The following is a 23,567-nucleotide window of genomic DNA, read 5'->3' as shown; positions in this document are numbered from 1 at the left end:
GTGAGTGAGTGGAGTGAGTGAGTGGAGTGAGTGAGTGGAGTGAGTGAGTGGAGTGAGTGAGTGGAGTGAGTGAGTGGAATGAGTGAGTGGGGTGAGTGAGTGGAGTGAGTGAGTGGAGTGAGTGAGTGGAGTGAGTGAGTGGAATGAGTGAGTGGAGTGAGTGGAGTGAGTGGAGTGAGTGAGTGGAATGAGTGAGTGAGTGGAGCGAGAGAGTGAGTGAGAAGAGAGAGGCTGAGAAGCGGTGGCTGGGAGGGATGATGGCGTCATGCACGACCGTGGGGCATTGTGGGTAGGGACCCAGTCAGCGGGAGGAGCGACCACCTCGACCGTGGGGCATTGTGGGTAGGGACCCAGTCAGCGGGGAGAGCGACCACCTCGACCGTGGGGCATTGTGGGTAGGGAGCCAGTCAGCGGGGGGAGTGACCACCTCGACCGTGGGGCATTGTGGGTAGGGACCCAGTCAGCGGGGGGAGCGACCACCTCGACCGCGGGGCATTGTGGGTAAGGACCCAGTCAGCGAGGGGAGCGACCACCTCGACCGTGGGGCATTGTGGGTAGGGACCCAGTCAGCGGGGGGAGCGACCACCTCGACCGTGGGGCATTGTGGGTAGGGACCCAGTCAGCGGGGGGAGCGACCACCTCGACCGTGGGGCATTGTGGGTAGGGACCCAGTCAGCGGGGGGAGTGACCACCTCGACCGCGGGGCATTGTGGGTAGGGACCCAGTCAGCGGGGGGAGCGACCACCTCGACCGCGGGGCATTGTGGGTAGGGACCCAGTCAGCGGGGGGAGTGACCACCTCGACCGTGGGGCATTGTGGGTAGGGACCCAGTCAGCGGGGGGAGTGACCACCTCGACCGTGGGGCATTGTGGGTAGGGACCCAGTCAGCGGGGGGAGTGACCACCTCGACCGTGGGGCATTGTGGGTAGGGACCCAGTCAGCGGGGGGAGCGACCACCTCGACCGTGGGACATTGTGGTCGTGGCCCAGCCGCGTCGACATCGGCCTCGCCTCCCACAGCTGGCATCGGGAGGCGTCCGGCACATTCTGTCCTCGATGACGTCCCACGGATCCGTCTGCGGTCGCTCGTCGGCTGGCTGGAGAGTCTGGCGACGGAAGCTAAATCACTCTCAGGCTTCTGAGGCTCCAAATCACCATCGAGGATGCAAACAACACCTGGCGGGGGGGGGGGGGGACAGGAACCTTTTCACCAAGAGTGGAAAATTCGCGTCCGGCTCTCTGTGTGTGTGTGTGTACGTACGGTGAACTTCTTTCGCACCGCACGTAGCCAACCGTGCCAAACGGGAGGCGCGGTTTTAAAACGTCAGGCCAACGGGCCCGCGGAAGTGGCCATCGCAGAGCCGCCTTCAAGGTCCCCCTCCCCCCTCCAAGTGACCTCCGGGGGTCACACGACGAGGGGCGGTGCGGCGACGCACGGCGCGCCCCACAGTCGTCGCCGTCGCCGCGGGCGACCGGTACCTGCGCGGGGAGTCCCAGTTCCACGAGCTGTAGCAGGTGGCAGGCCAGGTGGAGGGCGCAGCGCGCAGCCTCCGCGGGGGCAGCGTACGTCCTGCGGCGCACGCGGGAAAAGATAAAGAGCCCCCCCCCCGTGTTGCTGACACGGGCTGCTGACACGGGCTGCTAGGGCAAGTGCTGTTCGCAAGGGGGCTCGTGCCCATTGCCCCCCTCTCCGCCCCCCTCCCCCCGAATCGAACGGTGGCACGGCCGAGCGCAAAATCCCATCTTGCACCAGGGTGGGGGAGGGATGGGGGGGGTGGGAGAGAGGGGGGGCGGGGCGGGGGGGAGGACGCTCACCGCTTGTCCATGATGAAGCTGTAGCAGCTGAGTGCCAGCAGGATGGACGCGAGGAGCGTGAGAACTTCAGCCTGCGTGGCCGCCTGTGGGAGCAGAGGGCGACATCTGGCGCTCAGCTCGAGCGGGGGGCTGCCGTGCCCCCCCATCCCTTCCTCCCCCTCCCGGCAGCCGGGAGACGTCACAAGGGCAGAGTGTTGCGAGGGACATTTTGAGGCCGCCACCATTGTTGACGCACTCTCGGTTGCAAGGCCCTGGGGGTCTGGGCGTCTCTACTTGCCCCCCCCCCCTCTCTCTCTCTCTCGGGAGGTTCACAACGGTCCCGTCACAGAAACGGAGACACTCCCACGGAGAATGGGGGGGGGGCCAGCGGAGAGGCGCTCGGCCCCCCAAACTGTGTTCCCCGTTGATCGAGCTGTTGCCTGGTGGGACACACGGGACGAGCACACGAGCGTGGAGACACTGGGAGCCCCGCGTCGGGCGATTCTATGGGCCGCAGCTCGAATTCGCAACCGGGATGTTTGCTGAGACCGCAGGAGGAGTCCGAAGAGCCGTAAGCAAGCTCTTCTTCACGGACGTCCGGCAGGGGGCCACTGGGACGCGGACGTTACAACAACGAGCAATGACAACAACAACAACACGATGGCCATCGTGAATGAGATCTCGACGAAGCGGATCGATCATCGCGTGCACATTCACGGCAGCACCGCAAATGGCGGCGTCGGCGTCGTCGGCGGTGACGTCACAACGAGCGCCGCTGCGTCTGCGAGCCGCCGCGTCGGCGTTCGCGGGAAGCCGCGCGGCGACTCCGTTCGGCCACGCTTTGCCACGTGAGCGACCGTAACGTGGAGCGGTGGGGGGGGGGTGTTTGAGGTTTGTGGGGTGTGGGGGGGGGGGTGGGGTGTGTGGGGTGGAGTGTGTGGGGGGGGGGTGAGGTGTGTGGGGGGGTGAGGTGGGGGGGTGGGTGAGGTGTGGGGGGGGTGAGGTGTGTGGGGGGGTGAGGTGTGTGGGGTGGTGGGGTGGGTTGGGGGTGGGGTGTGTGGGGGGGGTGAGGTGTGTGGGGGGGTGAGGTGTGTGGGGTGGTGGGGTGGGTGGGGGGTGGGGTGTGTGGGGGGGGGTGAGGTGTGTGGGGGGTGGGGTGTGTGGGGGGGTGGGGGGTGGGGTGGTGGGGTGGGTGGGGGGTGGGGTGTGTGGGGGGGGTGAGGTATGTGGGGGGGTGAGGTGTGTGGGGTCGTGGGGTGGGTGGGGGGTGGGGTGTGTGGGGGGGGGGTGAGGTGTGTGGGGTGGGTGGGGGGTGGGGTGTGTGGGGGGGTTGAGGTGTGTGGGGGGGTGAGGTGTATGGGTGTGTGGGTGAGGGTGGGTGAGGGTGGGTGAGGGTGGGCACGTGAGCGGCTGTTCTCGACAGCACGGCGGCGGCGGCTCTGAGCCGACGGGGCCGTTCGATAGAAAATCGGCTCAGCAGCGGTGACAGAGCGCTCCGGTCGCTCCTCACCCTCACCGGAGGTGGGGGGGGGGCGAGGTGCCCTACGACCCCGTCCTCACCTCGTTGCTGGCCATGAGCTTCTCGTAAAGGCCGAAGCCGAGTGCGTAGTGCGCCGCGACGTAGGCCTGCACCCACCCGGGATGCGCGGGGTCGTAGGGCACCTCGCCCCCCGTTATCTGCACACGGGCGCACGCACGCCCCCGCCTTCATCAAACCGCTGCTGGATGGGAGGCGGCCTCCCCAGTCGCTCGCCGCGTCGGGGTTTCGACCGAGCCGTATAGTGCCGGTCGAACTTCACTTTATTTTTTGTCGAGCGTAGACCCAACCGAGACGTCTCTCGGTGAGCCTCTCGGACTGTTAGGGCTGTTCGGTTTGCTGCAGCAAGACCCGTACCGTACCAGATCTCGGAACAAATCAATTCCTGCCACCCCAGATGTTGGATGCCCATTCCTTGTCTGGGTCAAACGGGAGACTCTGGAGCCATTGATTCGTGTAAAAAAAAATATCGGTCGGGCCACGAAATAATCCGGTAACATTTCCACGGCGACAACCCTCCACCACCAAATAAGCCGCCACGTGGCGTGGTGCGAGCGTTCAGCTTCAGCCCAGCCGCCGGTGAGTCGAAGAGCGATTCTCACGACCGACCTTAGCTGCACGAGGTACGCGACGCTTCGCTTGAAACTGCGTCGAGCTTCTTCAGGACGAGATCCTGAAGATGGCCGGGGGTCGCGGCACCGGGGGGGGTCACGGCCAAGGGGTTGCCACGCCGGGGGGTCATGGCCAGGGGTCACCACGCCGGGGGTCACGGTCAGGGGTCACCATGCCGAGGTTCACAGTCAGGGGTCGCTATGCCAGGGGTCACGGTCAGGGGTCGCTATGCCAGGGGTCATGATCAGGGGTCGCATGCCAGGGGTCACGGTCAGGGGTCGCTATGCCAGGGGTCAAAGCCAGGGGTCACAGCCAGGGGTCCCCATGCCAGGGGGTCACGGTCAGGGGTCACCATGCCAGGGGTCACGGTCAGGGGTCGCTATGCCAGGGGTCAAGGCCAGGGGTCGCCACGCCAGAGGTCACGAGCGACGGAAGACAGAGACCTTGGGGATGTCGTCGAGGCAGCCCAGCCTGGGCTTCCCGGGGGCCCAGCCGGGGCCCTTGATCACAATCCAGAGGCGGTGGCACCAGCCTGGCGTCGTCCAGAATGTGCGCCAGATGTGCCGGAAGTGGACGTACTGAGAACCGAAACGTTGGCAGAAGACTAGTCAACGTTCCGTGGTCGTGGTGGTGGTGGTGGTGATGGTGGTGATGGTGACGTGAGGCAGAAGCGAACCCAAATTCACGATCTGAAGAAAAAATCGGTTGCGTCAGACATCGGCTCGAAATCAAATCCGATAAGAACACGACGTGCGAATTAACGAGTGTAAGATAACTCATATTCTTAGGTTTTTTCGGTAAAGTCACGTAGGTAAAACATCAAAATTAATAATAATAAAATAAAACTAAAATCACGACGTTTCGGAGGCAACACAAGTCTCCGTCATCAGGTGGGACCGTCACAGCCGGATTAGCTGCATCCGGCTGTGACGGTCCCACCTGATAACGGAGACTTGTGTTGCCTCCGAAACGTCGTGATTTTTGTTTTATTTTATTTTTATTAATTTTGATGTTTTACCTACGTGACTTTACCGAAAAAACCTAAGAATATGAATCCTTGCAGTCACGAAAGCTTCAAATCTAGAATTAAGATAACTCATTAAACCTCTCTCGGTGTTGGGTGCTCCCATCTTTTCCCAACGGCGTATGAAGAGTCGGCCCAGAAACCCTCGAGAGCGGATCTCTGAACTCGCTCGGTCTTGTGTAGGAAGTCCTGCTGCCAGCCAGCGGTAGCGGGAGCCAGCAATTGCAGGGCTGCGCCTTTAAACTATTTTTTCTACTTTACTAGGTAAGGCCCCACCAAGCTGTATAGCTCTTTTTCAGAAGTGACCTATCACAAATGATTGCTCAACGAAGTGGCTTATCATCATCATCATCACGTGGAAATTTACAGCAGCCGAATACTCTCTAAACGCGTGACGTTGATTCTAAATGTGGAGGGGAGAAACCAGAGGGCCCGGGCAAACATTAACGGAACCACGGGGGGGGAGACAGAGAAAGAGAGAGAGACGCAAACTCCAAATGTGACCTTCACACGCAGGGTCGACCACGAACCTGCACCACCCAGGGGTTGAAGGTGTTGATGTTGTGGGTGAGTCCGTACACGACCTTCTCGCCCTCCCATTGGAAGGTCCCTTCAAGAGACAGCGACACAATGAGCCGTAGTCTTTGGTTCTTTCGGTAAAGTCACGTAGGTGAAAAAAAAAACAGATATGTGGAAATCCTCTCCGTAGAGGTGGTTCATTCTAAGAACCAAAGCGTGTGGATCCTTGCAGTCACGAAAACTTCAAATCTAGAATGAACCACCTCTACGGGGAGGATTTCCACATATCTGTTTTTTTTATTTTTTACCTACGTGACTTTACCGAAAGAACCAAAAGTATGGATCCTTGCAGTCACGAAAACTTCAAATCTAGAATGAACCACCTCTACGGGGAGGATTTCCACATATCTGTTTTTTTATTTTTTACCTACGTGACTTTACCGAAAGAACCAAAAAGTATGGATCCTTGCAGTCACGAAAACTTCAAATCTAGAATGAATAATGAGCAGGCTTTGTTTGAAGGGGGCTCCCGCCCACCTCCACCCCGGGCCATCGTGCGCCGCACGGCGCGTCGCAAAGAGGGGAACCCCCAGCGGCAGCCGTCCCCGTGCGGCGTAAAGTGACTTTCGCCAGCTGGCCCGCAGGCGGGAATTAGTTTCGCCGGTAGGGAGGCTGCGGGGGCAGTAATTGCGAGATGTGTAATCCAGGTTGAGTAATTAAGCGGTCCATTCCTTTTCGTAATCCGGAAAGTTTAGGCCACGATGGGCAGCTCTTGCGGACGACGGCACGTGGTATATCTATGGTCAATACCGCACCGCAGTATTAACCAGGGCGGCCACTGGAGTCGAAACCGCGAGCCTCTGCCGCAAGCGGTAGCCAGACGCGCCACCGCTGGGCTGCGCCGACTTTGGCGTGCGTGTGTGTGTTCGTAGGAGCGTGCGTAGGAGCGTGCGTGCGTGTGTAGGAGCGTACGTGTGTGTGTGTGTGTAAGAGCGTGCGTGTGTGCGTGCGTGTGTTCGTGTGTAGGAGCGTGCGTATGTAGGAGCGTGCGTGAGCTCTTTGGGGGGCAGCGAGTTACCAAACAAGCGATCCCAGATGATCAGCGTGCCACCGTAGTTCTTGTCGATGCAGTACGGATTGCGGCCTAGGGCACGATTGCGACACGCGTGGTTAGACAACAACAACAACGACGACAACGACAACAACGACGAGAGACGCTGCGTCTCGCTGGGCGTAAACCCGAACCCTTTGAGCGAGGTTAGAACTGCGGTTGTCTTTGACCCACCAATCAATTAAGACTAAAACGGTCGGATTTGTTGGGGCCAATCTCCAATGTAGCCAATCACACGAGCGCGCCTCGTTCCGCCGATGTGACACCGATTGCCGAAACCAGTCCCCAGGGTTGTTGTTGTTGTTGTTGTTTTGTTGCTACTCACGTCGAACCAATGCACTCCTAGAATGAACGCGTCGTTGTAAAAAAAGAAAATCATCGTCGGATACGAGCGGGACGCGCGTCACCGTCCGCCCGCTGACGCCGCAGACGCGGCGACGCGGCAGGCTCACCGTGGTGGACCCGGTGGTGGCTCGGGGTGTTCAGCACGTGCTCGAGAGGTCCCAGGGAAGTGATCATCTGCAACGGTAACGTCCCGCGCGTGAGTTGGCGCAGCGACCCACCCACGCGTCCCCGCCGGCGGGGGTGGGGCGGGTCTCCAGCAACGCGATTCTTGTTCGCCTCGCGACGGGGATGTTGGAGCTGCCGCGGTGCCGCGGTTGACCCCTGCGGGGCGGCGCCGTGGGTCCCGTCGGCGGTCAGCGCGTTGGGCCGGCTGTCGTCACGGAGGAGTTTTTTTTTGCGGTTCGAATCCAGCGGGCCACCCCGGTTTAACACTGCGGCGCCGTGGCATGAAACCGTAAAATGCTTCCGCGTCGTCCGTCGCACTCACGAGGGACGCGAAAGATCCCGGGTGCTCTGGGTTTCATCGCCCTTTGTATTCAATCAGCCAAAGAAGAAGACGAAGAACAATAATAGGATTTTCAGGTAGGGGGGGGGGCAACCCCTCCAGCAATGAAAAATGGTAGAGGAGTTGTTAGTGAGTAAGGACTTGTACAAAACTGACACCTTTATTCAAGGCATCATGTTTGCAATGACCACAACACAAGTAGTCAATAAAGCAAACAAAAAGAAGCAACTCTGATAAGGATAATAATATGCACTGTCCTTGAAGTTGATTGGCCCACACCCGAGACGGCTTTCTTTAGAGCCTAGTCCCCATTGGTGTAGGGCCAGATGACACCAGAAGGCGTACAACTCAAAAACAGTGCAATATCAGAGTATTGAGAGTTCGGGGTAAACATTTACACTATGAGATCTCTTTTACCAGTGGCAAAATATAATGGTAGGTTTTTACCCTTTTAACTGGTACAAAACTGACACCTTTATTCAAGGCATCATGTTTGCAATGACCACAACACAAGTAGTCAATAAAGCAAACAAAAAGAAGCAACTCTGATAAGGATAATAATATGCACTGTCCTTGAAGTTGATTGGCCCACACCCGAGACGGCTTTCTTTAGAGCCTAGTCCCCATTGGTGTAGGGCCAGATGACACCAGAAGGCGTACAACTCAAAAACAGTGCAATATCAGAGTATTGAGAGTTCGGGGTAAACATTTACACTATGAGATCTCTTTTACCAGTGGCAAAATATAATGGTAGGTTTTTACCCTTTTAACTGGTACAAAACTGACACCTTTATTCAAGGCATCATGTTTGCAATGACCACAACACAAGTAGTCAATAAAGCAAACAAAAAGAAGCAACTCTGATAAGGATAATAATATGCACTGTCCTTGAAGTTGATTGGCCCACACCCGAGACGGCTTTCTTTAGAGCCTAGTCCCCATTGGTGTAGGGCCAGATGACACCAGAAGGCGTACAACTCAAAAACAGTGCAATATCAGAGTATTGAGAGTTCGGGGTAAACATTTACACTATGAGATCTCTTTTACCAGTGGCAAAATATAATGGTAGGTTTTTACCCTTTTAACTGGTACAAAACTGACACCTTTATTCAAGGCATCATGTTTGCAATGACCACAACACAAGTAGTCAATAAAGCAAACAAAAAGAAGCAACTCTGATAAGGATAATAATATGCACTGTCCTTGAAGTTGATTGGCCCACACCCGAGACGGCTTTCTTTAGAGCCTAGTCCCCATTGGTGTAGGGCCAGATGACACCAGAAGGCGTACAACTCAAAAACAGTGCAATATCAGAGTATTGAGAGTTCGGGGTAAACATTTACACTATGAGATCTCTTTTACCAGTGGCAAAATATAATGGTAGGTTTTTACCCTTTTAACTGGTACAAAACTGACACCTTTATTCAAGGCATCATGTTTGCAATGACCACAACACAAGTAGTCAATAAAGCAAACAAAAAGAAGCAACTCTGATAAGGATAATAATATGCACTGTCCTTGAAGTTGATTGGCCCACACCCGAGACGGCTTTCTTTAGAGCCTAGTCCCCATTGGTGTAGGGCCAGATGACACCAGAAGGCGTACAACTCAAAAACAGTGCAATATCAGAGTATTGAGAGTTCGGGGTAAACATTTACACTATGAGATCTCTTTTACCAGTGGCAAAATATAATGGTAGGTTTTTACCCTTTTAACTGGTACAAAACTGACACCTTTATTCAAGGCATCATGTTTGCAATGACCACAACACAAGTAGTCAATAAAGCAAACAAAAAGAAGCAACTCTGATAAGGATAATAATATGCACTGTCCTTGAAGTTGATTGGCCCACACTCTGATATTGCACTGTTTTTGAGTTGTACGCCTTCTGGTGTCATCTGGCCCTACACCAATGGGGACTAGGCTCTAAAGAAAGCCGTCTCGGGTGTGGGCCAATCAACTTCAAGGACAGTGCATATTATTATCCTTATCAGAGTTGCTTCTTTTTGTTTGCTTTATTGACTACTTGTGTTGTGGTCATTGCAAACATGATGCCTTGAATAAAGGTGTCAGTTTTGTACCAGTTAAAAGGGTAAAAACCTACCATTATATTTTGCCACTGGTAAAAGAGATCTCATAGTGTAAATGTTTACCCCGAACTCTCAATACTCTGATATTGCACTGTTTTTGAGTTGTACGCCTTCTGGTGTCATCTGGCCCTACACCAATGGGGACTAGGCTCTAAAGAAAGCCGTCTCGGGTGTGGGCCAATCAACTTCAAGGACAGTGCATATTATTATCCTTATCAGAGTTGCTTCTTTTTGTTTGCTTTATTGACTACTTGTGTTGTGGTCATTGCAAACATGATGCCTTGAATAAAGGTGTCAGTTTTGTACCAGTTAAAAGGGTAAAAACCTACCATTATATTTTGCCACTGGTAAAAGAGATCTCATAGTGTAAATGTTTACCCCGAACTCTCAATACTCTGATATTGCACTGTTTTTGAGTTGTACGCCTTCTGGTGTCATCTGGCCCTACACCAATGGGGACTAGGCTCTAAAGAAAGCCGTCTCGGGTGTGGGCCAATCAACTTCAAGGACAGTGCATATTATTATCCTTATCAGAGTTGCTTCTTTTTGTTTGCTTTATTGACTACTTGTGTTGTGGTCATTGCAAACATGATGCCTTGAATAAAGGTGTCAGTTTTGTACCAGTTAAAAGGGTAAAAACCTACCATTATATTTTGCCACTGGTAAAAGAGATCTCATAGTGTAAATGTTTACCCCGAACTCTCAATACTCTGATATTGCACTGTTTTTGAGTTGTACGCCTTCTGGTGTCATCTGGCCCTACACCAATGGGGACTAGGCTCTAAAGAAAGCCGTCTCGGGTGTGGGCCAATCAACTTCAAGGACAGTGCATATTATTATCCTTATCAGAGTTGCTTCTTTTTGTTTGCTTTATTGACTACTTGTGTTGTGGTCATTGCAAACATGATGCCTTGAATAAAGGTGTCAGTTTTGTACCAGTTAAAAGGGTAAAAACCTACCATTATATTTTGCCACTGGTAAAAGAGATCTCATAGTGTAAATGTTTACCCCGAACTCTCAATACTCTGATATTGCACTGTTTTTGAGTTGTACGCCTTCTGGTGTCATCTGGCCCTACACCAATGGGGACTAGGCTCTAAAGAAAGCCGTCTCGGGTGTGGGCCAATCAACTTCAAGGACAGTGCATATTATTATCCTTATCAGAGTTGCTTCTTTTTGTTTGCTTTATTGACTACTTGTGTTGTGGTCATTGCAAACATGATGCCTTGAATAAAGGTGTCAGTTTTGTACCAGTTAAAAGGGTAAAAACCTACCATTATATTTTGCCACTGGTAAAAGAGATCTCATAGTGTAAATGTTTACCCCGAACTCTCAATACTCTGATATTGCACTGTTTTTGAGTTGTACGCCTTCTGGTGTCATCTGGCCCTACACCAATGGGGACTAGGCTCTAAAGAAAGCCGTCTCGGGTGTGGGCCAATCAACTTCAAGGACAGTGCATATTATTATCCTTATCAGAGTTGCTTCTTTTTGTTTGCTTTATTGACTACTTGTGTTGTGGTCATTGCAAACATGATGCCTTGAATAAAGGTGTCAGTTTTGTACCAGTTAAAAGGGTAAAAACCTACCATTATATTTTGCCACTGGTAAAAGAGATCTCATAGAGTAAGGACTTGTCCCTTGCTTTTTATTCGACGCGTGTGCGGCGATAGCGCAGCCATCGATCGAGGGTCGAATTCGAACCGCGATGCCTTCAGGGAAGTCGTGTACTGTATACGCAACTGCACACAATTCTGTGAGTCACTTATAACTGCTTTGATGTCCTATCATCTCATAGAGTCCCTGGCACGTACTAATATGCTACACAGTGGCAGTGCGGGTCGCTAAATGCCGATGTATTACTAATACACCCCAATGATCCGATCGAAATTAGGGATTTTGATCGTATCATAGGGGGGGCACGTGCCACAACGCCCCCCCCCCACTGATAATAGACATTTAGAACGCGGCAGATTTTTTGCAGACAAGTCAACAACTCAGAGGCGCGGTGCTAAGGCTCAGGGCTCCTCGAAAGCCCTGAGCCAACGCAGACAGCGAGAGGAGGCCTTTGACGTTTCTTGAAAGTCGGAGTGCATTTGATGTTGCGGATGTGCAAAGGGGATTAGAGAGTTCCATAGCTCCATAGCTAGAGGACCGACAGAGCTTGGAGGGGGAATTCGGCACCGACTCACCGTCCGGCTGGCTACCCCCCCCCCCCCCCCGTTCTCCGCTTATCTGAGGATGTTCGTCACGCGAGAGTCGAGCGGCGTCGACGCGTCAGCAGCCCAGATTTAAAATCAGAAAAAGTGTCGGATGCAGCGCTGCAGCTCCGCAACCACTGGCCGTCGATGGATGGGCTTGCGGTACCTCCGTGTGAATCCAAAACTGGTAGAGGAGGTTCAACTGAATGTGAACGATGAAGATTGGCGGTGGAATGAAGAGGGCCATTGGCAGATAAAAGACCTGCAACACCACACACACACAGGTGACACACACACACACACAGGTGACACACACACACACAGTGACACACACACACACACACAGGTGACACACACACAGGTTACTAACACACACACACAGGTGACTAACACACACACAGATGACACACACACAGGTGACACACACACACACACAGGTGACACACACACACACACAGGTGACACACACACACACACACAGGTGACACACACACAGGTTACTAACACACACACACAGGTGACACACACACACACAGGTGACACACACACAGGTTACTAACACACACACACAGATGACACACACACAGGTGACACACTCACACACACACAAGTGTGGCAGGTGGAGTGTCGCACTGCACACGCACCCAGGATGTGTACGGCTGCACGACGGACTGCCGAAGCGCTGTGGAGAGGTTGTAGTACTCGGAGCTGTGATGGACTTGGTGAGCCGCCCACATCACGTTCACCTCTGCGCGAGAACGGGGAGGGGAGGGCGGGAGACAGAGAGATGAAGCGATGGAATCCGCTCCTTGTGGGCCGTTGCATCTTGAGCGTCACGCGAGAACCGGCCGGCTATTTAATAAAACAAACACATCTTCTTGGTTCTTTCGGTAAAGTCACGTAGAAGGGAAGTAATAAAATAATAAAAATAAAACATAATAAAATAATAATTATAATAAAAATAAAACATAATAAAATTATAATTATTATGTTTATTTTTATTATTTTATTACTTCCCTTCTACGTGACTTTACCGAAAGAACCAAGAAGATGAATCCTTGCAGTCACGAAAGCTTTACATCGAAAAACAAACACACACACACACAGACAACTCACTGACCCCCCGTGGTGCCCCTTACTGGACATCTGTGACGACAAAGAGAGGATCGCAGCTTATCGGATTCCTCCGGCAGCATGAATTATAAAGGTTCTCATCTCGGCCTGCGCTGCAATTTGATAACATCTGGAAGAGAGTGGAGACGTGGGGGTCGTTTGATCGAATGGTGGGGGGGCGGTCAGGGGGCCACGCGCTTTGCCCACATGTGGCATAACGCGGATCGTCAATCGCGATGAAAGTGAATCGACAGCGCTGCAGTCGATCCGGTAATAAACGAACGTCGAACATTTTCATTTTACCGGGTTCATCGTCATTTGCGGGTCAATGTCGCCGTGTGCCCGTTCATTTGCCTAATCCATCCGTGGATCGGGTAACGAGGTGACACGCATCCCCCTTTTCAGTTCCACACCGGCGTGAGATCGCACAGAGACGAGTGCGTGCCGTCCGTCCCGACCACCGCCACCCGAACGCAGCCCGATGGCCCAAGCGCCGCGTCGCGCAAGCAGAACGCGTCGATTGCCCCGCACCGAGAATCTCCAGAGCGCCGGTGCCCACGTCGGCGAACGAGAGAGAACGTCGCGGGCGGCGGCGCGCCCTCCCCGTCGCCTCGGCCCTCACCGTGCGCGAGACGGTGGAACCAGTAGTAGCCGAGGTCGACCCCGAGGAAGGTCACGGCCCAGGTGAGCGGCGAGTCCCAGGGCAGCGAGGCGACGCGGTAGCGCTCGTGCACGAAGATGAACGCCGACAGCTCCACGCTGCGCGTCAGCAACCTGCGAGGAGAAGGCGGAGCGCACGGCAGCTGGCACCGTTCTCCGCTCGCGCAGCCGGGGCGGGCCGTGCCAGCACGGGTGCCAGCAGGGCACGGGCGCGGTTTGTTTTCCTTCCGCCGGCATGGTAAGGAGGCGTGCCACGGCGAGGCGGGGGTTGGGGGAGACCAAGCAGGGCAAGCGAGGGCACGGAGGCGTGGCTCGGTTATGCGCAGTGGAAAAGCAACGCGTGCCGAGCTGGCTCTAGCCTGGCTCTGGCACGGCCCCCGGGCACGACAAGTGGAAAAAGAGGCCCGGCTTGGCGACACTGGAAAAGATGTGACCTGGCCCATGATTGGTGTCTCCAGTTTTGTTTTTTGATCTCAGAGGCGACAGCCCTCCGTGAATGTGCGTGTGTGTGTGCTGCACTACGAACCCGGCGACCCGGGTTCGATTCCCACTCACGGCCAACACCGGTGACGATTATCTGAACCGGTCCTTGGGCCTCCCCTAGGTCGACTCAGCCTCAAATGAGTACCTGGCACGGTGCGTAAACATCGCCACTGGGGGGAGACAAAGGCGGCCGCGCGTGGTGCTGGCCACCCACCCCCCTCGTGCGCCTTCACAGGTTGCTCGCTAACAGCACTTGCCCCAACAGCCTGTTAAGGCTACACGGGGGATCTTTGTCGCTGGTGTGATCCGGCCGGGGAGTGGTGACACCTTCAATAGGTGCTCGCTAACAGCAGCGCACCCCCCCACCCAGCCCGTTCGGAGGCTACCAGGGTGTGCGGCGGGCGGTGGGGGATTTGGACAATCTTTTGTCCCCCGTTTGCTATCGGCGCTTGCAGGGCGCGTGCGACGCACTTGGCGAGCTGGGACAGCATGCCGGCCGACACGGAGCCCACGGTGTCGTTGACGCGCGGCAGGCGGGCGCCCTTGAGCCAGCACAGAGTCACCTCCAGCAGGATCATGGCCCAGAAGTACGGCACCGCCTGCACACAGCACGCGGAGAGCGGCATGCAGCACGCGGCACACGGAGAGCGGAGAGTGGCACACTCCGTTGCGCTGCGTGCGTCTTCCCGTGTCCTCGCACGCCGGCGCGCGGGGAGGGTGAGGACGCGCGTGCACAGATGTCAAGGGGGACTACCTGCCACGTGCCACCTTGCCACAAACACCACCTTGCCACAAACACCACCTGTCACCTGCCACAAACACCACCTGCCACCTTGCTACCAACACGACCTTGCCACAAACACCACCTTGCCACAAACACCACCTTGCCACAAACACCACCTGTCACCTGCCACAAACACCACGTGCCACCTTGCCACAAACACCACCTTGCTACAAACACCACCTGCCACCTTGCTACCAACACGACCTTGCCACAAACACCACGTGCCACCTTGCCACAAACACCACCTGCCACCTTGCTACCAACACCACCTTGCCACAAACACCACCTTGCCACAAACACCACCTTGCCACAAACACCACGTGCCACCTTGCCACAAACACCACCTGCCACCTTGCTACCAACACGACCTTGCCACAAACACCACCTTGCCACAAACACCACCTTGCCACAAACACCACCTTGCCACAAACACCACCTGCCACATTGCCACAAACACCACCTGCCACCTGCCACCACGTGTCACCTTGCCACCAGGCGCGAGCAACCCAACAGACCCAGGGGTTGCCGTGGGGAGCGGGGGAGAGAATGGGAACCAATTGTCTCATTCAAGGCCGAGTGACCACACCACAAACACACCACAAACACACACACACACACCACAAACACACCACAAACACACCACAAACACACCACAAACACACAAACGGCTCTCACCCTACATGACGAAGGCAAACACAAAACAAAAAAGCAAACGAACCCAAGTTCAGCGCGGCAGTGAAGCAAACAAAAAATGGAATTCGAGCGATTCAAAGGCTGTCCGAGTCGCAGCGCGGTCCTGCCTGCGAGTCCGGGCTGGGTTACCTGCGAGTCCGGGCTGGGTTACCTGCGAGTCCGGGCTGGGTTACCTGCGAGTCCGGGCTGGGTTACCTGTGAGTCCGGGCTGGGTTGCCTGCGAGTCCGGGCTGGGTTACCTGTGAGTCCGGGCTGGGTTACCTGCGAGTCCGGGCTGGGTTACCTGCGAGTCCGGGCTGGGTTACCTGCGAGTCCGGGCTGGGTTACCTGTGAGTCCGGGCTGGGTTACCTGCGAGTCCGGGCTGGGTTACCTGCGAGTCCGGGCTGGGTTACTTGCGAGTCCGGGCTGGGTTACCTGCGAGTCCGGGCTGGGTTACCTGTGAGTCCGGGCTGGGTTACCTGCGAGTTCGGGCTGGGTTACCTGTGAATCCGGGCTGGGTTACCTGTGAGTCCGGGCTGGGTTACCTGTGAGTCCGGGCTGGGTTACCTGTGAGTCCGGGCTGGGTTGCCTGCGAGTCCGGGCTGGGTTACCTGTGAGTCCGGGCTGGGTTACCTGCGAGTTCGGGCTGGGTTACCTGCGAGTTCGGGCTGGGTTACCTGCGAGTTCGGGCTGGGTTACCTGCGAGTCCAGGCTGGGTTACCTGCGAGTTCGGGCTGGGTTACCTGCGAGTTCGGGCTGGGTTACCTGCGAGTTCGGGCTGGGTTACCTGCGAGTTCGGGCTGGGTTACCTGCGAGTTCGGGCTGGGTTACCTGCGCCACGTAGTTGGGTACTTCTTGAAGAGTCTGGAAGGAGGACTCGTTCGGCGACAGGGCGTAAAACATCATGCGCACTCCCTCTCCCACGGAGAGCGGAGCGTCCTTTCCTGGCGCCATCGCTCCCTTCCCTCTGCCAGCACACACGGACAGACAGACACAGACTCACACACTCACTCCCTTCACCTCTGCCACACGGACAGACAGACACAGACTCACACACTCACTCGCTTCCCTCTGCCACACAGACAGACAGACAGACACAGACTCACATACTCACTCCCTTCACCTCTGCCACACGGACAGACAGACACAGACTCACACACTCACTCCCTTCACCTCTGCCACACCGACAAACAGACACAGACTCACACACTCACTCCCTTCACCTCTGCCACACAGACAGACAGACAGACACAGACTCACAGACTCACTCCCTTCCCTCTGCCATACGGACAGACAGACACAGACTCACACACTCACTCCCTTCCCTCTGCCACACGGACAGACAGACACAGACTCACAGACTCACTCCCTTCACCTCTGCCAGCACACACTGACAGACATACACAGACTCACAGACTCACTCCCTTCCCTCTGCCAGCACACACAGACAGACACAGACTCACACACTCACTCCCTTCACCTCTGCCAGCACACACAGACAGACACAGACTCACTTCCTTCCCTCTGCCAGCACACACGGACAGACAGACACAGACTCACACACTCACTCCCTTCACCTCTGCCACACGGACAGACATACACAGACTCACAGACTCACTCCCTTCCCTCTGCCACACCGACAGACAGACACAGACTCACACACTCACTCCCTTCACCTCTGTCTGTGATCTACCACACCGACAGACAGACACAGACTCACACACTCACTCCCTTCACCTCTGCCAGCACACACGGACAGACAGACACAGACTCACAGACTCACTCCCTTCCCTCTGCCAGCACACACGGACAGACAGACACAGACTCACAGACTCACTCCCTTCCCTCTGACTGTGCTCTGCCACACGGACAGACGGACCCAGACTCACACACTCACTCCCTTCCCTCTGTCTGTGCTCTGCCACACGGACAGACACACTCACAGACTATCTCACTCGCTCTCCTCTGCCAGACGCACGTAGCCGCTGCACTGTGCGTCCCACCAACGTGGTCACCCAAAGGCGACACGGCGGATGTCGCGGGGTCTAAAGGTCCTTGCCCAAGGTTCAACGGCACGTCAGGGGCGTGCGTGACTTTACGCGCGTTCTGCAGGGGTGAGTGGCCGAGTTGCTCTACGCGTGGACAAGGGGCGAGAGAGAGAGAGACAGGGAGACGCGAGGGCATCTCTGTTGGCGAGAAGGCCGCTGCCAAGTGCTCATTGTCTGTCTGTGCTGCTGTCGCGACCAATATCATCCATGGCGCAGGGCCTGGTGGTGGTGGTGGCTCCCAGCTGGAGTTGGGCTCATTTCCTCTTGGGTGGCTGCCTCTTTGAAGAGACGTTGAGCCTAATGCAGGGTTCTGTCGTCGTGGGTTAAGATTGCGTAAATGTATAAATGTGTCGTAAAACACCGCCACCACCCGACACAGCTAACCAGTAAGGGTTTGTCAAATCCTCCTTCCGACACATCGGTTGTGTGTCGGAGGATTTCTCCACAAATCTGGCTTGTCGCCTGACGAAGCTGGTTGTAATTGCTGGCGAAACGTCGGACTCAAGATTGTAAATGTTGTGGCTTGGCTCTCCACCGCACAACCGTGCGTGCATTTATTCAGCAACAAAAATAAAAACGTTCACAGAACAGCGCCACGTGTTGCTGTCCCTCGTGGATGTTGTGGGGCCACTTCCACTGGTGAATTCCCCATTGGGCATTAAGGTTCGGTAGCCCCGTCACAGCAATGGGGAATTTCCATCGAGGATGAGGCCTCCGTGCTGGACTCGATGCTGCGATGGCGCCACCGGAGTTCGGTCGAGAGCAGTGCAACTCACCCCCCCACCCAACTCACCCACCCACCCAATTCACCCCCCCACCCAACTCACCCCCCCACCCAACTCACCCCCCCCCCCACCCAACTCACCACCCCCCCCCCCACTCAACTCACCCCCCCCCACCCAACTCACCCCCCCACCCAACTCACCACCCCCCCCCCCACTCAACTCACCCCACCCAACTCACCCCCCCCACCCAACTCACCCCCCACCCAACTCACCACCCCCCCACCCAACTCACCCCACCCCCCCCACCCAACTCACCCCCCCACCCAACTCACCACCCCCCCCCCCCCCACTCAACTCACCCCCCCCACCCAACTCACCCCCCCACCCAACTCACCCCCCCCACCCAACTCACCACCCCCCCCCCCCACTCAACTCACCCCACCCAACTCACCCCCCCCACCCAACTCACCACTCCCCCACCCAACTCACCCCCCCACCCAACTCACCCCCCCCCACCCAACTCACCACCCCCCCCCACTCAACTCACCCCCCCTCCACCCAACTCACCCCCACCCCACCCAACTCACCCCCCCCCCCCACCCAACTCACCCCCCACCCAACTCACCCCCCCCCACCCAACTCACCCCCCCCACCCAACTCACCCCCCCCCCCAACTCACCCCCCCACCCAACTCACCCGCCCCCACCCAACTCACCCCCCCATCCGACTCACCCCCCCCCCCACCCACTCACCCCCCCACCCAACTCACCCCCCCCACCCAACTCACCCCCCCCCACCCAACTCACCCCCCCACCCAAACTCACCCCACCCCACCCAACTCACCCCCCACCCAACTCACCCGCCCCCACCCAACTCACCCCCCACCCAACTCACCCTCCCCAGTTTGGACCCAGCGAACAAATCGACTTACGAGCGGCGACCTTTGACCCGTTCGCAAGTAGAGGAGCTCCCTGCACGTGGGCCAGTCAACCCGCACGCGAACTGGGGACACACGGAGGCCCCGTCTCGCTGCGTGGCCCTGGGGATGGGGGGTCGGGGCGTCAGCTGAGAGAGGCCTTCACGACCCTCTCCTCTCTCTCTCTCCTCTCCCCCCTTGCTCTCGTCGCGTCCAGAGGGCAATGAACTCTGGTGGAGCTCCCAACATCCGCGACAAGAATCTGCCCAACCGTGTGAGCGGCGCGTGTGTGTGTGTCTGCGTGTGTGTCTGTGTGTTTACGTGTGTCTCTGTGTGTGTTCGTGTGTGTGTGTTTACGTGTGTGTGTTTGTGTGTGTTTACGTGTGTTTGTGTGTCTCTGTGTGTGTTTACGTGTGTGTCTGTGTGTGTGTTCGTGTGTCTGTGTTTAGGTGTGTGTCTGTGTGTGTGTTTACGTGTGTGTCTGTGTGTGTCTGTGTGTGTTTGCGTGTGTCTGTGTGTTCGTGTGTGTCTGTGTGTATTTGTGTGTGTGTGTATGTGTGTGGGGAGCGGTAGTGTAGTGGTTAGCGCGCTACGCTGTGAACCTCGCGACCCGGATTCGATTCCCGCTCACGACCAACACCAGTGACGATTATCTGAATCGATCCTGGGCCTGCCCTAGGTCGACTCAGCCTCAAATGAGCACCTGGTGCGGTGTGTAGTAAACATCGCCACTGGGGAGACAAAGGCGGCCGGGCGTGGTGTTGGCCACCCCACCCCCTCGTGTGCCGTGCCGGCCTTCATAGGTGCTGCTAACAGCACTTGCCCCAACAGTCCTGTTGAGGCTACACGGACCATCTTTGTCTCTGCGCGTGTCTCTGCGTCTCTTTGTCGAGTCTCGCTGTGGCTTGTCAACTGTGTGCGCGTCACCGAGCGAGTTCACGGGGGACGTTACGGTACTGTGCGTTGAACTTCTTTCGCACCGCACGTAGCCAACCTGCCAAATCGGCGGAAGTACCACAAACTGAACACAACAACAAAGCTGACGTTCTAAACTAAGCGAATTTGTCAATCTCGGCGACGATTTAAAAGCGCGCACAAGCTCCCAGCGTCTTCCCAACGTCGGAGGAGCGTTCCAGACGGCCCTAGGGGCCGTCCATAAATGACGTCACGCGATTTTGGACGATTTTTGACGCCCCCCCCTTCGTCACATGGCGTCACAAAAAGTCAGACCCCCCCTCAAATATGACGTCACAAAGCTCTGCCCCCCCCCAAATAAAACATGCTTCAAATCGCTTTAAACTATTGTCATTGTAGTGCGTATTTCTATTTAATCAAGTAGAACGTGTTGTCTGTATTTATTTAAAGTTACGCATTTTGATGTGACGTCACATTTCTCACCCCCCTCGTCACACATCGTCACAAATGTCTGACCCCCTCCCCCCCCCCAGGTGCGTGACGTCATTTATGGACGGCCCCTTAGCAGCGGCACCTTTAAAGGCGCCGCGCGATGCAGGCGACCTCCGCCCTCTCTGTTCGACGTTTCGCAGCCACTGCCGCCGCGAGGATGAGCGGAGTCGAACGTGACGATGTTTGTGCGTCTCCGCGACGAGGTGGGCAGCGAGGGTGGCACTCGGGGCCAGAACTTTGGTGCGTGACGCGTGACGAGCCCCCCGGTAGCGAGCCCCCCGGTAGCGAGGTGTTCTTGGTAGCGAGGTGTTCTTGGTAGCGAGGTGTTCTTGGTTCGGAAATGCGGAAGTGAGTGCGCGGCCTCAAGCGAGCACTGTGGATGGACCAGGTCGCCTGGGGAGGGTGGGTGGTGGGTGGAGACCAGTGGAGGGGAGGGTAGGTGGTTGGTGGAGATGGGAGGGGTGGGGAGGGGGAGGGTGGTGGGTGGGTGGGTGGAGACCAGTGGAGGGGAGGGTAGGTGGTTGGTGGAGATGGGAGGGTGGGGAGGGGAGGGTGGTGGGTGGGTGGAGACCAGTGGAGGGGAGGGTGGTGGGTGGGTGGTGGAGATGGGAGGGTGGGGAGGGTGGAGACCAGTGGATGGGAGGGTGGTGGGTAGGGGAGGGTGGTGGGTGGGTGGGTGGAGACCAGTGGAGGGGAGGGTGGTGGGTGGGTGGTGGAGATGGGAGGGTGGGGAGGGTGGAGACCAGTGGATGGGAGGGTGGTGGGTAGGGGAGGGTGGTGGGTGGGTGGGTGGAGACCAGTGGAGGGGAGGGTGGTGGGTGGGTGGTGGAGATGGGAGGGTGGGGAGGGTGGAGACCAGTGGATGGGAGGGTGGTGGGTAGGGGAGGGTGGTGGGTGGGTGCAGACCAGTGGAGGGGAGGGTGGTGGAGATGAGAGGGTGGTGGTGGGTGGGGAGGGTGGTGGTGGGTGGGGAACAGTGGGTGGTGGCTTGACGTTTTGGTTTATCCTCGTGCCAGGCGGCCCTCCACTTCAGTGCTGTTCGGACTCGCGTCTTCCGGTCGCTGATCGCCAGGCCCGAGTTTGTGGCCCAGGGCACGACGCAGACTCTGGGCCACGTGGCTTTTATTGGCGGCCCAGTCCGCCTTACCGCGGCCACGACCTCTCTCCATCATTCAGCGTTCGTGGGTTTTTTTAAAATAATGTTTTATTTGAAGCTTTCGTGACTGCAGGAATCCATACTCTTTGGTTCTTTCGGTAAAGTCACGTGGGTAGAAATCAAATAAATCACGACGTTTCGATCGCAACACAAGCGGTCGTCATCAGGAAACCGCTTGTGTTGCGATCGAAGCGTCGTGATTTATTTTATTTCTAACCACGTGACTTTACCGAAAGAACCCGCTTGTGTTGCGATCGAAACGTTGATTTATTTTATTTCTACCCACGTGACTTTACCGAAAGAACCAAAGAGCATGTTTTATTTATTTATCGATGACATCCTTAAAAATGAATGAACACTTTACAAAGGCTGTCATTGTACTTTATATACGATCGGTAGTTGATTAAATATGCTGGAGGCATTAATACGTATTAAAACAAAAGTTGCGTATCAGACCCTTGGTCAGGAACGTATCTCGCTATTCTCATTGTTTCTGATGGGGGGGGGGATGGGTCTCGACTTACGTAGTTTCGACTTAACGGCAAACTTTACGAGGAACGTAAACCCGTTCCGAGTACCGCCCGTAGTTTTAAACACATTGTCCTGCGGAGGGAGCTGGAAGGAACGTTGGGTTGCTCGGTCAATGGCCAGGGTCAACGGCGGCGTGAGGGCGGGCACAAGCCGGCGTGAGTAGGTTAAACGTTGAGTTTTATAAGGGCACCACGGGGTGACCAGCCCCCTCCCCACCCAGCCCCACCGCTCCCACCCCCCCCACCTAGCCCCACCCAGCCCCTCCCCTCTCCACCCAGCCCGACCCCTCCCATTTTTGGAATGCACGACGGACGGACACAATAATCCCGTGGGCTGGTGGAACCAGGTGGTTCCTACCAGTAAAACGCCGTCGACTGAACCACGGCGTGTCGAGTGGCACAGTGGTAATGACGCTTGTGCCGCACAGCAAAAGTCTCCGGGGTTAGATTCCGGACCCTGGCTCCGCTCTTCCCGTGTGGGAACGGAGAGAAGTTCTCCCCCCCCCACCCCCCTGCACCGCGTGGAGTGTTTTCTCCAGGGCTTCCACGGTGTCTTCCCAAAGGCCACACAACGTAGCCCTGGCATTGGCCAAAACCATCCCACCGTAGCAGGGACTCGTCCCGAGAACCTCGGCATCGCGACACTCACAACGAACGCATGCGTGCAACTTCCTTGCGGGGTTTTTTAATGACGTTTTATTATCATAAAATTAATTAAAAACACAAACTCCCCTCTTCAAACGAACCTAGAATTTCAAGCATTCCGTTTTTGCCGACGCTGCGGGGTGCACGTGGCCTCCGTGCCCATCCCCGTGTGACCGCCAGGCAACACGCGACGTTTACCCAGGCGGACACGACGCAGTTGCCCACTCCCCCGCCACCTACCTCGGTGTTTACTCCGCACGATGTGCACGTTTACCCAGGAATACTCCACCACCACGGTTGGCTACGATGTTAACTACTCGCCTCCTGGTAAACAGGAGGTCGTGGCTTCGATCCGGACCCTGACGCCACGGTGGCCTAGATGTTAACTACCTCGCCTGGTACGGAGGAGGATGTGGGTTCCATCCCGACCCTGGCGCCTGCATATCTAGAGGAGTTTGCGTGTCTCTCCTCTTTCCCTCTCGCCGCGGTCGCGTGGACTTAATCTCCGGGTCCTCCTGTTTTTTTTCCCTCCGCATCCATAATGAACGTGACACGTTTATAGTATTTTCCCGCTATAAACAAACCGCACACAGAAGGCCCTTTCTTGCTTGCGAGGAGCGAGCGTACACCACTGCGTCACCACACATCCCGGCGCCGACCACGACTCTGCGGTTCGCATTACTCCGTAGC

The 23,567-nt window shown here is 56.3% G+C and overlaps 1 protein-coding gene across 1 annotated transcript; it reads right to left on the bottom strand.

The window, feature by feature from the left end:
• Positions 1 to 567: 567 nt before the first annotated feature.
• AGMO (alkylglycerol monooxygenase) lies at positions 568 to 17,525 on the bottom strand. Its single transcript, XM_078881569.1, has 14 exons — positions 17,406 to 17,525; positions 16,282 to 16,417; positions 14,465 to 14,592; positions 13,473 to 13,624; positions 12,382 to 12,485; positions 11,904 to 11,999; positions 7,049 to 7,115; positions 6,564 to 6,629; positions 5,497 to 5,576; positions 4,386 to 4,520; positions 3,354 to 3,470; positions 1,815 to 1,897; positions 1,479 to 1,569; positions 568 to 1,175 (listed from the first exon to the last, which is right to left on the bottom strand). Exons 2-14 carry the CDS (start codon positions 16,402 to 16,404, stop codon positions 1,119 to 1,121), a joined length of 1,299 nt encoding a protein of 432 aa, XP_078737695.1. The 5' UTR covers positions 16,405 to 16,417; positions 17,406 to 17,525; the 3' UTR covers positions 568 to 1,118.
• Positions 17,526 to 23,567: the final 6,042 nt, after the last annotated feature.

This window comes from Lampetra fluviatilis, chromosome 62, assembly GCF_964198595.1.
Source record: "Lampetra fluviatilis chromosome 62, kcLamFluv1.1, whole genome shotgun sequence".
NCBI classification, from domain to species: Eukaryota; Metazoa; Chordata; class Hyperoartia; order Petromyzontiformes; family Petromyzontidae; genus Lampetra; species Lampetra fluviatilis.
The sequence above is the reverse complement of the archived record's forward strand: the minus strand, read 5'-3'. Positions and strand labels throughout refer to the sequence as shown.

What these genes read in the sequence shown, in the direction of transcription:
- AGMO (XM_078881569.1), bottom strand. Translation starts at nt 16,404, where the DNA reads ATGGCGCCAGGAAAGGACGCTCCGCTCTCCGTGGGAGAGGGAGTGCGC. An exon ending in GCCTCGACGACATCCCCAAG is followed by an intron (nt 3,471 to 4,385) that starts GTCTCTGTCTTC and finishes GCCCGTGTGCAG; the next exon opens with ATAACGGGGGGCGAGGTGCC. An exon ending in AGCTTCATCATGGACAAGCG is followed by an intron (nt 1,570 to 1,814) that starts GTGAGCGTCCTC and finishes CGTGCGCCGCAG; the next exon opens with GACGTACGCTGCCCCCGCGG.